The 19,475-nt window shown below is 33.5% G+C and overlaps 1 protein-coding gene across 5 annotated transcripts in view; it reads right to left on the reverse strand.

Annotated features, from left to right (window-relative positions):
- The window catches only part of HMGCLL1 (3-hydroxy-3-methylglutaryl-CoA lyase like 1), a 146,908-nt gene that overhangs the window by 62,339 nt on the left and 65,094 nt on the right, over positions 1-19,475 (reverse strand). For all 5 annotated transcript variants that reach the window (XM_055389824.2, XM_055389829.2, XM_055389823.2 and 2 more), the window contains 2 exons: positions 4,678-4,741; positions 864-1,052 (listed from right to left, as the gene is read on the reverse strand). In XM_055389824.2, the coding sequence (XP_055245799.1) occupies positions 864-1,052; positions 4,678-4,741 (253 nt within the window). The remainder of the gene's footprint in view (positions 1-863; positions 1,053-4,677; positions 4,742-19,475) is intronic.

A 19,475-nucleotide genomic window follows, 5' to 3' on the forward strand; every position in this document is an offset into this window, starting at 1 on the left:
GTCAAAATAAGCCCTTGTGGAACTTGATCTTCCCATTGTTTTTTAACTTCTGCCAAGCAACTGTATACTTTAGGACTGTGATACTAAGTTTACATATTGGTTTTCAGCCTCCAACCAGAAAGCTTTTATATAGTCTTATCTCTGATTGTCAAAATCTTGGATTCTGAGAATATCAAACGAATCATTTTTAGCTGCATTTAAGAAACTGACATTAATTTTAAAATAATACTCGTTTAATGCTACTTACAGCTATGCTTTCAAATGAATACATTTAAAATAACAGAGTATAATAAGCAATTCATAATCTTCCAACTTTCTAGATCTCTTCACTTTATCATATAATGGAATATAGTTGATTAAAAGACATAAGTTCTGTCAAAAGTAAGCTTGCCAACCTCAAGAAAACATTTTAAGCAAAATATACTATATTTCAGCACCAGATCTTCCCATCATAGAGCATGAAATCACCAAAGAAAGCATTAGTTTCATGATTATGATAATCTACTATTTTTGTGTTTTGCGCTGCTCAAAATGCCATCGTATTTCAGTCTACTGAATGTTATGGTTGATAGAATATGGGAAGAGAAACAAGCAGACATAACTCTGCTAAGATTAATACTTTTCAAAAGAACAGATTACAGATTTTATCAAATCAAACTAACGGTAATAAGAGATCTTCATTGCCCCAAAAAAATGTGAAATTGACAAATATTTCCCAAGTGCCTATCATGTGCAGACACTGGTTAAAATTAGATTCATAACATTTTATGAAAATTGTAACAATACAGCTCTCAGTATGTTTATATTACAGATAAAGATGAACACCCTATGCACACACGTAACACACAAAGAGTACAAAATACCTGAAGGGCCGTAAGGATATTTGCTAAGGCTTGTCCGTATGTGTCATGACAGTGAACAGCAAGAGCACCTGGTGGGATTTCTTTCATCACACTTTCCAGCATTCTTTTCATACTCCCTGGAGTTCCCACTCCAATTGTGTCTCCTAGAGAGATCTCATAACAACCCATGCCGTACAATCTCTTAGACACCTGTTGATAAAGGTGAAGTGCTAGTAAAATAATGGAAATGAAGAGACTCAAACCCTCTTGTGCCACAACTAACATCATCTAAAGGTAAAAATTACAACTAAAACCAGTAATGTCCATGAAAAATATATAATGTATTTTCTGGTCCTTTTTCTTTGCTTATGATATTCTAAACATTATATAAGTCTTTGAGATTATTGCAATTATCTTTTTCTAATATTCAAGTTTGCCTTAGAGTCATATCTACCTATCTTTTTATCCAGCTATTTGTTCTACTATGAAATTATAAGCTACAATGTCAATTATGGGAGGCGTATGTTTCTCAACACTACAATCAAACCAAAGCATTACAGATCTACTTTGGAAGTAGTATTTCTCAAGCTATTAGTTTAGGGGTCAAAATAGTAATAAGAGATCTTCATTGCCCTAAAAAATGTGAAATTTACAAATATTTCACTATATATATATACAGCTGACCCTTAAACTACACAAGTTTGAACTCTATGGATCCACTTGTACGTGATTTTTTAAAAAATAACTAAATTAAATTTTTTTTCGGAGATTTTCAACAATTTGAAAAAACTTGCAGACAAATCCCATAGCATAGAAATGTCAAAAAAGAAAAAGGTATGCCATGACTATATAAAATATGTGTTAATACGAATCTATTTTTCTCATTTACTATAAAATAATACAAATGTATTTTAGAAGGTTAAAATTTATCAAAACTCAGCGCACAAACAGACTGTAGATAGTGCCATTCTCATTCAAGAGAAATGTGCATGTAATGATTCAGTACTAAATCATAACTGCATAAAATTAATTATAGTACATACTGAACTACTGTAATAATTTTGTAGCCACCTCCTGTTGCTATTCCAGTGAGCTCCAGTGAGGGTATCCACTTAAAATCCTGGTGATGCTAATCATCTCTGTATGAACAGTTCATCTTTCCCGTAAATTGCATATCGCAGCACAAAGTGATCTCTTGCAGTTCTTATGTGTTTTTCATTATATTTAGTGCAATACCATAAACCTTAAATAACACCAATGAACTCATAGGAAGTGCAACTAGTGATGCTGGAAGTGCTCCCAAGAAGCAGAAAAAAGTCATGACATGAGAGAAAGCTGAATTGCTCAATACGCACCACAGATTGAGGTCTCCAGCTACATTTGCCCACCATTTCAAGATAACAAAAATCAAAATATGTGTTAATTGGTGGGTTACATTATCTAAAAGGCTCCCACTCAACAGTAAGCTATTAGTAGTTAAGTTTTGGGAGCAAAAGTTATACCTAGATTTTTTACTGTGCATGTGGAGTGTGGTGTCCCTAACCTCCAAACTGTTCATGGATCAACTATATTAAGTTCAGCTCTTTCACTAAGTAGCTTTGCAAATGGTAGAGTCATTTAATATTTCTGGCCTAATTTATCTGGCTTATAAATATATATACTTTGAGGTAAATTGCAAGATCTCTTGAAGCTGAATAATGTTACTTTCAAAGAGCAATATGAATGCATAAAGGCAGCATGGTATTTTGACAAAGACATGGGTTCTGGAATCAGAGAGGTCTGAATTTAAATCTCAGCTCCCACACATCCTAATCATGTGACACTGGGCAGAAGATTAGTCTATTTAAGCCTCAATCCCTAATCTTTAGAATACAGACAACAAAACACCTTCTTTTAGCATATTTTCTAAGCCTTGGTTACTTTGTTCTTAAAAAAAATATATAAAAACAATTTTAATAATGATGTGTTTGGTTGTAAAAGTGAAATGAGAATTTATAAAAGCCATTTGACACACAATCTGGCACATGATACTGATTCGCTCATTCATTTAATATGCATTTCTTCAATACCTATTTTATGGCAGGTGCTGTGCTAGGTCCCAGGATATAATGGGGAAATGAATATTGACATGGCTCATGTTATTACAGATCCTGAAGTCAAGTGAGGATAGATCTTAGTCAACCCTACTGAGGAATAAATAAATACTAGCTAAAAATAAGAATTTTCAAACAAAGAAACAGGATTCTAAGAGCATGTAGTAAAGGAAATTGACCTGGATCTGTCAAGCTTAGGACCTATGTGACAACTTGAAAAAAAGTAAGCTTTATTATAAAGTGCTTACTAACTCGTTGAAGAGGGTGAGAAGGAAGGATCTGAGAAGAGTGTTCTAGGAAGAATATCAAATGCAAATGTTAATGGCTTCCAGGCAGCTGACATACAAAATGCAAAGAACATTCCAGGTAGGGAAAAAGCTAAATGCAAAGGACAGTGTAATGATAAAGCAAAAACTGAGGAGGGAGACAATGAGGGGAAGGACCAGAGGCCTGAAGAGAGTAATCACAGTTTGAAGTAGTAATTTCAGAGAGAAGAGAGTTAAGCACAAAATGTATTAGAATCACAAAAGGCCCCTTTAAAGTTTCTGGTCCTGAATTATTCCTGTTACATGACTCTGCAGTAGCACCTTAGGCGTTCGGGTACAGAAATGGAGATCCTCACCCAAGGTGTGTGTGGTTCATTCCTATGTGGTGCACAGCAAAAGGAAGAAAGCAAGTCTGCTGGTAAGCAAAGGTGGATCCAGGTTTTGTGGGGCCAGCCTGAAGTTATGCCCTTTGGAGGTATTCTTAAAAAATATATATACAATGGTGAATGCAAATTAATGACAGCCTTGGAAGGGTCCCATGCAAGTGAAAAACCTAAAAAATCTGAATTGTGTTATTTTATAGTATATGTGCCTCTGTGTGCAAGGGTCTTGTGTAAATAATAGATAAAAGGATATGTTTCATTTGAAAAATCTGCAGTAGATTCCAAAAGTTCAAATGAAAGCACAAAAGAGGAACAGCTTTAGCTAAACTGAAAGTTTATCCTGCCTAAATTTGGATTTTCTTATAAGGCCATCTTCACTGCTTTGGTGCCAAATTTTTCAAAAATTACTAAATTTGTCAAAATTAACCTTAAAAACAGGTCTACATTAATATACTTTATATACAAATAAATTTCTGAGGCAATCTAATATAATCTCAAAGACAGTGCATTTTGTATTCATTGGTATAAATAAATAATAAAAGACAGGAAGAAAATAAACTTCAGTAATCAGGGCCTTAATGACTTTAATCTATTGCTGTAAAATTGTTCTGGAATAACAGCAACTTAATCACAGCAGTAAGATCTACAGGATCACAAAAGGACAAAAACACAAAAGTAGTGTATATTCTGATATAACGGGCCAAAGTATGCAGGAGAAAAACAGGGATGCTGCCTAAGCAACCAAGGAAAGTTTAAGTGTTTCTCCAAAAACTGCCCTGACATTCTGATGGAGATTGGAAAGGCCACTTACTATGTTATAGCCACAAAAAAACAAAATATATATTTTTATTCCTTCCACCTTTGAGCACCCAAATTATAGGACTCAACTGTCCCTTAACGTTGAAAAGTTATAGCCAATGTACAGGACTTCACTGTTAAAATGCAACTATTAGTTAAGTGATCAAATATGTCTTCAGGGTTCACCTCTTAATCCATGGCTTCATGCTATGCAGATTCAATAAATATTAAGAAAGCCCCCTTTTAAAAATAATATATATTACCATAAACCAAAAAAGCTGGAGATGTAGCTTACTTCTGTCACTTTTTGCGGTGTAATACTTCCTTCATATGGACAGCCCAGAGCACAAGACACATACCTAAATTAAAAATACAGCCTTATAAATATGCATATGGTAAATAAGCCATTTCCATTTTATAAAAATTAAGAATTAGCTGAAACTGCATCAAGAAAATTTATTTTGCACTATTACTTTATTATTATTTTATCATTAGACCAAACCAAATAAAGTTTGAAGCATTTTCAATCAGCTCACATTTTTATCTTTCTATAATAATTACAATTTGATACGTGTTTTTGATGACAGATGGGGATAAATAGTAAGTGATTATCTGGTAAAGTTATTCATACCATAGCAACATATAACAGTCAAAGCAGAAAATACCAGTGAAATATATGGTTTTATTTAAATAATTACATACACTCAACTGTTAAATATCTGGATCTTTGGAAACATACAAGGAGACCATGTAGTAAACTAACTGAATTTTTCTTCTTACTCCCATCTGGATATTTTGGCCTCATTTAGATACAGCCATTAATCATCCAAAGGTCTTGGAACTGGGCATAGCCTCAGAGTTCATTTTTTCTCTCTCTCTCATGGGTTTACCTAAATCATTCCAAACAGAAGAGTGTCTAGTGTGTTTAGAAGGCTCAGAATAAAGATATTCTATAAGCTTCTTTTGTAACTCATTCTAACATTAAAAAGTCAAGCATTTCCTGCAAAGACAAACATCCATTTCAATCTTAAATAATTAAGCTTTAGGAAAAGTCTGCTTTAGCTATTTCCAGCTCAACATCAATCCCATTTTATTAAACTTACTTCAGAGACATTTACAATTCTTGCATTGAAATAATGCATAACGAGTATGATATTTAGGAACGAATGAAGCAAGCTGCATAAAAGGGAGACGGATGGTGGGAAATGAGGCTGGAGATCGAATATGGGGGTCACAATATGAAAGGGTTTAGAAAGCAAAGCCTTTGAACGCCATTCCAAGTTGTCTGGACTTTGAGATCACTCAAAATTGTTTTGAGGCACTGAAAATTATTACGTAAGGTAGTGGCAAGATCAGATTTGTTTCCCAGAAATATAACTCTGTGGGGGCAGTGGAAGCAGATGCCAAAGAAAAGGTAGAGGCAAAAACAAAAGAAATATCCTATTTCCTTAATTCTAATATGCTATTGATTTGAAGATGCACTATGAAATTCCTAACAGTCTTTAGAGTAGAAAAATAAAATACATATTCAATGATTCAGTACATAGCTATTGACTCTAAGATGTAACCAAATTAGGTTACAGAAATTATAGAAGTGTTAAAATGTCAATTAAAATATGTTTTAGTATTAAGTAGTTTTATAAGCCATTCAAGCAGTTATGAGGGATAGAAAAGGATAAAAGAGGATAAATTCAAGTAAAATTGGAAAGTTATGCCAGACAGGAAGCTCATCCCTCCGTTATTCCAATCACTATAATCTAAGTTTATGCTTTAGATAATCTGTACATTTAATCAAGATGTGTGAAAATAAAATGTTCTTAAATGAACATAACACTGGAGAAGGTGGCTAAGGATGGAAAAGGAGAAAAAGTTTTAATACAAATGTAATGATTACAATAACATGCTAATATATAAATACATTGATTTTTGAACCCAAAACATCTAGTTGTGAGTAAATAGAAAATCCAAGGTATTTATTTACATGTTCTCCTTCTAAATGTGAAAAGCAAACATAAATGCAAAACAAAACAAACCTCTCCTGCATTTTCAAATTATTATTTGGCCACAGCTACCACTTTATTGACAGAACCTTAACTCTTTATGTGGGCATTTTTATTTATTCACACTTTCCCTCCAGGACATTTCCATGCCTGTGTTTCTGAGATCTTCACACTCTGTCTCATTTCATGTTCATATGCTCTTCCCTATCTTGTGAGGGAACACTGTTTTGATCTAGTCACACATGCGGCTACTTTCTCCAAGGCTAATGTGATAGTTCTCAACTATGTTCCCTTAACTGTATACTTTAACATTCTAAAGCAGAGGTTGGTACACTAAGGCCCAGAGACCAAATCCTGCCTATTACTCTTTTAATAATAAAGTTGTATTAGAATACAGCCATGCCCATCTGTTTGCATACTTATTTATGGCTGCTTTTACACTACAGCAGAGTTGAGCAGTTGCAACAGAAATCATCTGACCCACAACACCTAAAATGTTATTGTCTGGAACTTTACAGAAAAAGGTTGTCAACCCTTTCTAAAGAAGTCAAGCTGCTTTTCCTGAGTGAGAAAAGGCCTCTACCATCATGAATATGAACTGAATTCTCTTCTTTGACAAGCGGCCAAAGCCAGCTTCTGGACTTCTGCTCTTCTCTAACAATCTATTACCGTGGTTCTCAACCTTGGCTGCACAGAATCACCTTGGTGCTTTAAAAAAATAAACACTGATGCTTAGGATATGTTCCAAAACAATTAAACCAGAAACCTAGTGGATGAAATCCAACCACCAAGATATTATTTTATATAATTTTTAAAGTTCTATTATACTGCCAACATTGAAAATCACTCAACTATTAGCAATACTGCATCACCTGGATTGCTCTACTGATTCCTTTGTGTAAAAAGTTATATTACATGGACCTGACCGTATCTAACTAATCTCAGGAATTTCCTCACAACTATGCCATAATATTTTCATTCAGCTTTGATTGCCTGGTGGTTAAGTTTTACCCAGACCCGTTCCAAATGATTTCTACTTTTCTGAAGCTGCAATTGCTCCATTTATTTTTTTTCATCTTATTCCTTATTTCTGGTTCAATGTTTTTGACTTAAGTGAATACGTAGTAGTTCTTTCAGCAAGAGTCTGGTAGATGTTGCAGACTGTTTTGTCAGCAAATGGTTTCATTTCATCTTCATTCTTGAGCAATAGTTTGACTAGGTATAAAATTCTATGTTGACAGTTATCTTGGCACATTGAATATATTATTTTACTGTCTCTGGTCTCAGTTATTGCTGATAGGAATTTTACTGTCAAGCTAATTCTTTCATGGTAGTCTATTTTTTTCTCTACTGTTCTATCTGTTTCTATCTTATCTGCATTTTACTATTAGCTATCTCAGGATCTGCTATACTTCTTCAATATTAACATTAGTGCTTTTCCTAATTTCTAGAAAATTCTCAAGGTACTACCTTTTCAAACATATTTCTCATATCTATTTTCTCTGTTTACTCCATATGGAAATTCTATTAGGCATTTTCCACTAACCTTACTTTTACAATTTCTATTAATTTATTTTTCTGGGCTTCACTCTTATAGTTTTCTCAAATCTTAATTGCAGGCTAAACTGCACATAATCTGCTGTTCCCTTTGGCTACATGTAATCTGCTGTTCAATTAATTCATTCACTTTTGTATTTTAATGAATATATTCCCATTTAGAGATAATGTTTCATACTGTCAAATACTAATTTTGTTTTCTGTAAAGATCTGTTTTTTTTTTTTTTTGCTTGCATTGTGAATTTTCTAAAGATTCATTTCAAATACATGATTTTGCTATTTATTATACTTTGTTAGACTGCTAAATTGTTTCAAGTTTATCCATCTTCTGAATTTTATTTTTCTCATCCACAAAGATGTTATATCTTTTTTTATTATTATTATACTTTAAGTCTTATGTTCTTCCTTTGCCTCTATAAACATTTCATGTGGTTAACTTATAATCTTTTTCAGATTGTTCTGTTACCTTCTGTTCTGCTAAAGTTTTTTTCTGTTGTCCCCTGTGTTTGTTTTCCTTAAGTTAGCTTGTTTTCTCATGTGCTTTATAGTTTTTATTGTGAGTGCCTTTTCATGGTAATTTTAGTTTCTGTAGGAATTCTATGAGCATCTTGAATTATTTAAACGATCCTATCGAAAGAATCTGATTGCTTTCTGCCCTTACCCTGTGGAATTTATCAATCCTTGAACAAATTTCTACCTTAATTTCTCAATTTGGGTTTCCACAATACTCATGTGTCACAAATCCACAACCCATAAAAATAGCTGGCATGGATCTCAATGACTTTGCATTGGCAAAGAGGTGATGCCAGACTCCAAGACATAGTTCCAAATTCATACCTTAGCAGAACACTGAATTTTTTCCCATGTAGATATTAAAATCCCATTACTACACTACTAGGTACTCTTTCTGGGATAGATACCCCCATATGCTTCTGTGGTATCAACCTACATGATTGCCACATTTTCATTGATGAAACCTGAGACTTCTTTTTTTCTCAGCTAGGTGATATGTTTTAAAAGTTATAAAATTTCTGTGTGTGTAATGAGAATGAAAAAGGGGGTCTATGGGTTAGCTAAGTCCTCCATAGTCCCTCTCACTCACCATTATGCCCATAACCCCAGGATCAACCCCAAAGTGCCTCATGTATGTTACAAGCTTGATGCATTCACATAGCATATTTAGTTAAACATGTCTGAAGTGGTCATCGTCCCTATTTCTTTCACATAAACCTGTTTCCCCTGCATCTGCCATTTAAAAAAATTACATAGTTATTCTCAGGGTCAGTCCTGCTAAGTCACTTGACGGTCACCTTCGTAAACTTATTCAATAACCAAAGGTTAGCTGATTCTTCCCCTCTAGCCTCTGTGGCATTTAGCCTCTGCCAGCAGCAGCTCGACTGTACAGAACCATTCCCAAGAACCCTCTCCTAAGTGCTCTCCTTGTTTCTAACCCCATGTCTCTCCACTTTACTTCAATTTCTAATGTCAAAATTATATTCTTAGAGCATGGATCTGATTACATATTTTTCCACTTTGACAATCTTTAATGGCTTGCTATTTTCTACTGAATAAACTGGTGTTCAAGTTTAGCAATCTGTGAAACTCCAATCTAACCTTCTACCTTTTTTTTACTATACATCCACAAAAAACTTTATTTCAATAAAAGTAAACTTCTTTCTATTACCCAAACATTTCCTGAGATTTCTCTTCACTGTGTCTTTGCTCTTTGTAGATTCCCTGCCCTGCCTGAAAAAGCCATTATTTTGATTATGTTTCCATACATTCATATATTTTTAATGACTTCATTGTACTGGTACCTTCTTTATGAAGTTTCTCTAAATCACCCCAGATATTAGAATTACTTTAAATTTCAATAGTATGTATCTTTATCTCTCGTAATGTACTTGCCGGTTTTGGCAGTACAATAATTATTTTCATACATATTTTATTTTCCCAGTCTGCTAAAAACTCTTTGAAGTTATGCTGAATTTTCATTTTCATAGCCCACATGGTATCACAAGACAGCACATTGTTTAAAACAAATATAGTCTCCCTCAGTGTTTGTGGGGAATTCTCCCTATATACTTTAAATCATCTCTAGATTACTTATAATACCTAATATAATGTAAATACTATGTAAGTAGGTGCTAGACTGTATTTTCATTTTTCTTCAAATTATTTTTAAAAATATTTTTGATTCATAGTTGGTTGAATCCCTGCATGTATAACCCATGGATATTGAGGGCCTACTGTATTCAATTGCTATTTCTTGTATGAATTAATACACAAATACGTTAAAGTGTCATTTTTACCTTCTGAATACTTGTCGAAGACATTCCTAATTTTTATAGTAAACAAATAGGTAAGGGTTATTTATGTTCTAAATCCTGTAACCAGAAATAATAGCACATATTTGAGAGATCAGAACTTGAAATCCATTTTTAAACATTATTCAGATGACATAGTAATCATCAACCATATTGAAACGAATCTTGCTAAAATTAACAAAAAACACAGCATTACGATAAATCCTGTGGAAATGAATATGAATTGTTTTATTTGTATTTGTGCTTGTTGAGGTCATTTTTTAATAGTCTGTAAAAACATGATATAAAACAAGATGTGAAGTGTTTCAGTCTTTAATAACCTTACCTAGAAGAATTAAATCATGAAAAAGAATCTACAGTTAGGCCTTATCCCAGCCTACCTTCTCACAATTATCCCATGTTCCTCCAATCATCCTGGCAAAAATTGAAACAAAAAGTATAAGTAAAAGCCATGTATAAATGTCACAAACATTTGGAGTGGAGTCAGCTATTGCTGATCCTCAGAAGAGAACAATGCCAGGAGTGATGAAATTATATGTAATCTCAAATAAAGGGAATTAAGATCTATAAACATAGGAGCTACTTTGCTACATTCATGTGGAATACACCATTCTGTAAGCAACACAAAATAACATGCCATTATTATTAAGTGAATGAACAATATATTTTGAGACCCTGTAATGCATTTATCATTGTGGATAACATAAAAATTAAAGACTGTTTCATGGCATCCAGGAGTAATTCTGCTAAGATTCAATTTTTGCTCTAGAATACTTGACTGATTTTATTTCTCTTAAGCCTACTATTAGAATACCGTGTATTAAAAATACCTTCTGTATAAACTGTGATCTCTCTATAAATATATGCAAAGTTGAGAAAAAAAATTTCATGTAATATCTTACTTTACGTATAGTTTTGCTCCTAAAGCTGTATATGCCTGTGAGGTTAATTTATCTGCGTAGTTCCTGATGAAACTGAAAAGTAAATTTGTATTCAAGTTAGAATATTTTAGGGTTTTCTTTGAAAGAAAATGGCATAACCTCCTTCAGCAATTCATCCTTGGAAAAGTTGCCATGTAAAATATTTAAACATATGTGGGGCTAGACATTTGCTTAAAATTTTGTAATCGCCACAATAAATCCATTTCACCAATGGAAAACCTGAGCCTCAAGTAAATTAAATAGGTTGCAGAATACAAATAGAGTAAACTGCTGAACTAGGCTTTAAAACCAAACTGTCTGTCCAACTTGAAGGCTGGGTCTTTCTACTACATCAGTTGAGCTGTTTACAATGAGAAAGCTCCCTGTGTCAAGCTCAGATTCCCACACTAACTACAAGCTCAGACCCGGGAAGCCAGACATAGAGACTGGTTCAGACTGACTTTTAAATTATCTTTACCTTGATCATATTTTCTGCCATACCTTTTGAAACTTTCTATACCTTTTTGCTCTATTTGTCTTTCCACTCTAATTGATAAACTACTTCATTTGATCCTTTGTGTTTTTTCCTCTTAAAATGATGAATCCTTGGAGTAATTTTTAATTAAATGGCCTCAGCCCCACCCAGAGCCATGTGGAAAAGTGTTAAGAGCCCCATACTGGTAGAGTAGCCTTCCCTTATCTAAGGTTTTACTTTCTGCAGTCTTAGTTACATGCAGTCAACCATGGTCTGAAAATATGAAATGGAAAATTCCAGAATAAACAATTCATAAGCTTAAAATTGTGGGCCACTCTGAATAACATGATGAAATCTCATACAATGCTGTTTGAGATGTGACTCTTCCCTTTGACCAGCATATCCATGCTGTAGATGCACCCATCCCATTAGTCACTTAATGGTTCTCTCAGTTATGAGATCAACCGTATCTCAGTGCTTTTGTTTAAGTAACACTTATTTTACTTAATGATGGACCCAAAGCCCAAAAATAGTGAGGTTGGCAACTTGGATACGCCAAAAAGAATCTGCAAAGTGCTTCCTTTAAGTAAAATGGGGAAAGTTTTCAACTTAAAAAGAAAAAAAAATATTGTATGATGAAGTTGCTAACATCTATGGTAAGAATATGAAACTCCTATCAATAGAATTGTGAAGGAAAAAATAAATTCATGCTGGCTTTGCTGTCGTACCTCAAACTACAAAAATCACAGCCACAGCATGTGATAAGCTCTTAGTTAAGATGGGAAAGACATTAAATTTGTGTGTGGAAGACATGAACAGAAAACATGTTCTGACTGAGGACCATGTGTCGTACCAGAAAGCACTGAACCTGTAAGACTTCAGCAAGGGATCTCCTGAAACTGGTGACCCCAAGCCATTACTGCAGGTAAAGGACATTTCACAGATTCAGGAATAGGTTTGGACTCAAACATACAAAAATTACTGGAGAGGCTACATCTGTGGATTAAACTTTATTATACATATGTATGTAAAGGATAAAAAGAGTATACATAGGGTTTGGTATAATACTATCGACAGTTTCAGGCATCCACTGGGGTCTTGGAATACATCTCCTGCAAACAAGGGGGACTACTCTAAGTATCCTTTGGGACAATTCTAAATGGGACCTGCATGGCAGACTCCCTGTTCCCCCAGCCCTCAAACTAAACCCAACTCAATATCTGAATATGTTCCCAATGATCTGGGCCGGACACTTCAGGTAATACTTCATGTTCCATTTTATGATGACTTATATTGTTTGTTCTTTAGAAGAGATTTGTAAAATAGTCTGTCTTTTTAAATAGCATGATTATGTACAAAATATTATTTTATTCACCAAATTCAACCAATGTTGTTCCAGAGACTTTTCTCAGAGTTCTGTATGTCCTGGCTTTTGATTCTGTCTCCAGCCAAGCTCTCAAATTTTTAATGATCCACTTAAATCTCTGAGACCTGAAACTTACATCACTGTGCAATTTGTTCTCTTATGTTCAATATGAAAGACATTTCATTTCATAGCTCCCACATTATATTTTATTTTATAAGCTTCAATAGCATGTCTGCTTTTGAAAACAATTTAAAAAAGCATCAATGTTAAATTCAACTACTAGAAACCAAACTAATCTTGCCTTTTTCATATAGTGCTAAAACTCTAATTGCCACCTTTTTTTTTGGCCTACCCACTCAAAATATTTAGCTTCTAGGTTTTCTGTCAAGTTGATTGATGAGTGAAGAAGTGAGAATTTCAGAGCACTGGCCACATGAAATGACAGGTGAAAAAGGGATTCCAAAGATCAGTAAATCTGAGAAACTCAGTCCAACACAACAGCCATCTTCCAGCCCTAGTTTAAAGAAGTCCTATATTTGGAGGGCCTGGTTAACAAGGATAACCATGTTTAATCCAGGTGTCCACAAATTTTTGAACCATGAATTCTCCCCTTACCTCTACCTCCACTACTACTGTTTTAATTTTAATGTAACCCTACTCAACATGTTGAGTAATGCTTTGAGAGAATCTGGTTAGATGTTTCCAAGGTAAAGCTCTGAGATTGACTCATTTCAATCCATAATTACATTTTTAAAATAAATTTTTGATTCAATTTTGAATTAATTGAAGAATGCCTAAGATTAAGTATGTTTTCTACTGAATTATATTGAAAAAGTTAAATAAGATTAAAAATAAATTTATCGAATACTTATTATTTCCAAACTTTATTCAGAGTACTTCTTCCAGGTATTCTGTGTTCTAATTTCATATGAATAGTGTTTCCAAATAAAAGTAAATTTGTAAACACTTTTAAGGAATTCATAGTAAAGTTAATCTCATGATAAAAACTTCTAAATGTTCATTTTTCTATTCCATATGTTTCACAACTCTCTTTTCATAATTATTAAATTCACTTTGTTATATCCTTGTTTCACATTGACATATATAATAAAAGAAAAAGCATGTTAAAAATAATTTTAAATTATTGTAGGTGACTGTATGGACTATAAACATATACCATTCAACCACAATCCGTGCTGAATTAATTTCACACCTTAGGGACACCATTAACTTTCTTGAAATTACTTGTGTAAATTAAAATTCTACTTCTTGCCCAGGTATGGCAAGGTATAATCCAGCAAAAGAATATTTAATAATGAAAAAGTATTAATGCTAATTTCATGAGAAATGATTAAACATATTCTTACCTCAAAATGTCTAAATGAAGGCTATTTAGACACAACTGCACAAACCCAGCTTACAAATATTAACTGCTGCTGGGTATGTGTTGTTCTGGCACACAGCAGTGCCAGAATAATATATAAAGCTTAAAAAGTATAAACCCTTAAACAAACCATATGTATGAAAGAAAATAGCTTTAACAGATGTCTTATTTTTAGAGTTTTATGTCCCATATTTTGGTGGTACATAATGATGATTGAATCGTTCTTCCAGACCTAGGCCTCAGTTGAACAATAGAATTTGGAAGGGAGCTTCTGTGGGCAGCTACTTGCTGCCCACTTACAAGAATATGATGCTATAAATGCAAGTGTTCCATAGAGGTAGATCATCCAATGGAAGGGATTTGATGCTTTGTCATAAGAAATGCTAGCTACTAGTCACAGTGTACTTAAAAATGGAGCCCTAAATAAGGAGACTCATTATCTCACTCAACAAGACTGCTATTATCTTCAGGGTCAGGATCTGAGTCCATACTGAGATTCTACATTAGACAAGGAGAACAGGAAAGACAAACTCAATGCAACGTGACCTAGGTGGTTTGGCTAATTCAGCAAGTAGGTTGCAAGTTTTTGAATAAATGTGTGTAGTTATAAATTATCTCTCAAAGGGGGAAAAAACAGTGTTTTAAAGGAGAATACTGTGCCCTGACTTCATGGCACGTGGGAAGATTGCCATTTTAAAGGATGAGAATTATATAGAGCTGAATCAGTTTAAAAAAAATAATTAAACACAGGAAGAATTTCCTAACACTGAGGATCTTTCATCAAAGGAATTCTTCACCATTGTATGTAATGCAATCCCTTTTGGAAGCATTTAAGACCAAATTAAGTTTTCCCTGCTTTTGCATAAGAAGAAAGTCAATAGTGAGAAAAATAGCAGATGAAGAGATGGACAAAACGAACACCCTAGATTCATTACAGTTCTCGGAAAATCTGACTCCTTACCTCCTCCTAAATACTAAGCACATTTTATTTAAAAAATTATGACTAAAGTATGACATTATCACACCTGACAATTGTCTTTGTTTTTCTGTATCTAAAAGTAATCTATGTTTGTCTCTATTAGTTGAAAAAAATTCAACCAGTTACAATTCACAGATAAATATTTTAAAGTTTTATAATTTTTAAAATAATGAATCAATAATTTTGTGTGGCTCCTAGGAAAAATGTTAAATATACTCTTCTTTGAACTTTCAGTATAAACTTTCAGAAGGTTAATCACGAATCAAATGATTCTTGGCCATTTTATAGGAGAAGTATAAGATGTAATTATGTAAAGAAACTTTCATGATTTATGCTTTAACTGGGTATATAACCAAAGGACTATAAATCATGCTGCTATAAAGACACATGCACACGTATGTTTATTGCGGCACTATTCACAATAGCAAAGACTTGGAACCAACCCAAATGACCAACAATGATAGACTGAATTAAGAAAATGTGGCACATATACACCACGGAATACTATGCAGCCATAAAAATGATGAGTTCATGTCCTTTGTAGGGACATGGATGAAATTGGAAATCATCATTCTCGGTAAACTATCGCAAGGACAAAAAACCAAACACCGCATGTTCTCACTCATAGATGGGAATTGAACAATGAGAACACATGGACACAGGAAGGGGAACATCACACTCTGGGGACTGTTGTGGGGTGGGGGGAGGGGGGAGGGATAGCATTAAGAGATATACCTAATGCTAAATGATGAGTTAATGGGTGCAGCACACCAGCATGGCACATGTATACATATGTAACTAACCTGCACATTGTACACATATACCCTAAAACTTAAAGTATAGTAATAATAATAAAATATATATATACAAACCTGCTGACCTTGTAATTTTATAATTTCTATTTATAATCATTTTAACCATGAAATTAATAATGGCAACTTACTAAGAATTTCCTTTTTAAATTAATACTCTCACAAAGAGTGAGCATGTGATTAATGTCATTTCAATAAAGAGAAGCTGATAATCACTTTAGACAAAAAATAATAAATTCTGAATGTCTTATATATTAAAGTACTACTTCATATCTTGAAGAATTTCAATTTTAAAAGGATCCTGGCAAGCCAATAGATATTTCTTTCAATAAATACCATTGATAAAAGGAAAATAATCACATTTGTCATTGGCTTTTACTTTTCTTTGCCCTCTTAACCTTTTACAATTTAGACAGTTAATAGAAAAATTATCTAGATTTAAAAAAAGTCACATGAACTGCACATTAAAAAATAAAATCCAAACTGCGGATATTTCATTTTGCCTTCGCGTATAACCAGTAGTTAGCTGACTCTGCATTTTGTCACTGATTTGGCATGGTGTCTTTTCACAATGTGTCCCAGATGTTATGTACAGTTCTGAGCGTGTGTTAAAAATGTGTACACATGCATGTGTTGTGTGTGTGTTTCAGTGAGTGTGTGGGGGGAATTTAACAATAGGCTTCATAACTGTAATAAAAGCTACTATTTGGACTATATGAATGTTTACTATTTTATAAAAATTTTAATAGTTTTAGTGTGCTTTTATAAAACGTGTACTGCTTTATGGCCTTTAAAGCTGACAACTGACGACATAAATTTTCTGGATGATTATCAAGTATATGTTGATGCAGCTGTTACCATGCAAGACATGCTGAAGCATCTACTGCAGTTTCAACTAGTTGAGCATGGCTCCTTTCCTTAAATAGGTACTAATGGCTTATGACTTACAAAGGTGAATACCTAAAATCAGATTGCCAGTAAAAATAAAATCGTATTTAAACTTTATATAAATTGTTGGGAGGAATAAGATATTTTCAACTACACAAATAGCTGCTGAACTCTAATACTGAAAGGCATATTTCTGAAAATGAGAGTGTTTCAGAAAATTCAGGAGTTGTACTCCAAAGGAACAAAATCCACACTGGAAAACATACATTTGTCTATAATTCTACAGTAAAGTCTCCACTGTACTCTACTCATTTTGCTTTACTGTGGGTCACTTCTTGTTCATCAAAGCCTGGAAAACTTAAGCCACAGCACGATTAGAAGTTTTCATTTTTCTGATGAGGCAATATTATTTGTCAAACAATGAGTATTAAGAGGGTTTAAGATTTGTATTAGCCCAGTTATATTAATTATTCCATTTTACAACAGAAAGCTAAGATAATAAAAGGTTACTTCCTACAACTTATATTTGCATCCATCTTTCAACACTAAAAAAAACCCTTCCTATTTGAAGAGCAAGCTACATAAGCAATTTACTTCTTATAGTCACATACTTTTTAACTTTCCAATGAGAATTACTTTACTCTAAAGCTTATACTCCACACTTTAAACACATATTGAAATAGAATAGGGTATTCATCTTTCTCTTTATTTTAAAGAAAATTGAGACAACTTATTTATATTCGAATTGAGAAACCAATAGTATATCTCTCCTTTTTGATTGTGGTTTTGTAACTTTTGCCTGAAAAATAAATGTCCTTTATTTTATGTCTTTGGAAATACATTGTCTTGGATTTTAAATTTTTCTCATATAGTCCTTACATGATATGTATCTATCTTAATTACAAAAGTAATTTCAAATTTTAGAAACTCATGTAGACTTACTATGGAGGACAGGAAAAATATAAATAGAAAACAAACTAACAAAATATCTAACTCTAATTGTTCCCCCAAAACACCTTGATTGAAATTCCAATCATTTCACTAATATTTTCAGTCAAAATTGACTCACTTGTCTTTCTCATTAACTGTTGAATCTTTCCCGCTACCATGAACTTTGCTCACCTCAACTAAGGGAAGTACAGCCTGCACCCAAATCCATCGCCAGCTTTCAACCTTCTATTACCGATCGCTATGCACTTTAACTTGTTAAGATGTGTGTTCATCATATCTCCATATTTATAAAATTAATAGAAAAAATAGCTAATGTCTTAGAAACAATTTCTTCCTTAAGTAACAAACACACACAAAAATGCATTATAGGTTTCACAGCACATAGGCCTGGTTATAATACTTGAGGCAACTATTGGTCCTGGAAGCAGACAAGCACCAAGGCAGATTTTTCCCTCTCTCCTCCCTCCCCCTATATCTCTCATCACCTCTAGCAGCCTCCTTTTTCCATTTCTGCTTTCTACTACTCTGTCCTGTCACTGGTTTCCATGTGGCTCCATCCTAGGAACCCCAAAATAGTGAACTCAGTGACAAAATCACATAATCTTTCAATACAAGTAACCATGTTTGGTATTCCATTTCTAAACTCCTGAGAGAGAAAATTAGGTTTGTGGATCTTGGGTCAGTTTTTATTTTCCATGTCCTGTAATCAACATCTCTTAGAATGAACAGCTGATAAGTTTCTACAAGAAAAAGGCAAGGCGAGGAGAAAAGGATTAATATCTCTGATACCCCTAAATTTATAGAAATCACATACAATAGAAAATAGTAGAGAACTGAAAGTTTATATTTATCTTCTATAAGCAATTTATCAAGTATTTTTAAACAGTGTTCTGCAAGATACTATGGAGGTGCTTTGGGATCACCCAGAGGAAGGAGAAAAGTCAGCCATTGAGGGGGAGAAAGAATGGATAAAATGATTTCCCAGAGCAGCTCAATTTTATATCTGCTGTGTTCTATTGAAGTTCTACATAAAATACTCTTTGAAGAAAAAGTCATGTTTTAAAAAAAATTTGAAAACCACATTAGATGATTCTTTTCCAAAAGCTGTTGTGAGTTTATACCAACTTATCAGCACATGTAGGCTGAGATAAGAGGGCTGCATTTGGGTGATAGAGTGTTAATAAAATAGTTAATAATGCCAGATTTGCATGCTAGTTCCTCTGATTTCAATTGCATTACACATTCCACAAGCTAGATACTCACTAATAATCATCAGTGATGTTAATGAGATGTAACTATATAGTGATTACCCTGATTAAACAAAATAGAAATATGATATTCTATGTATATTTTTATAAATGATATAAGAATCTCTACATAATTTTTGAGTAAGCTTTAACAATAAACATTAGCAAAACAGAATTTGTGGGATTT

Source organism: Gorilla gorilla, chromosome 5 (genome assembly GCF_029281585.2).
Source record: "Gorilla gorilla gorilla isolate KB3781 chromosome 5, NHGRI_mGorGor1-v2.1_pri, whole genome shotgun sequence".
NCBI classification, from domain to species: Eukaryota; Metazoa; Chordata; class Mammalia; order Primates; family Hominidae; genus Gorilla; species Gorilla gorilla.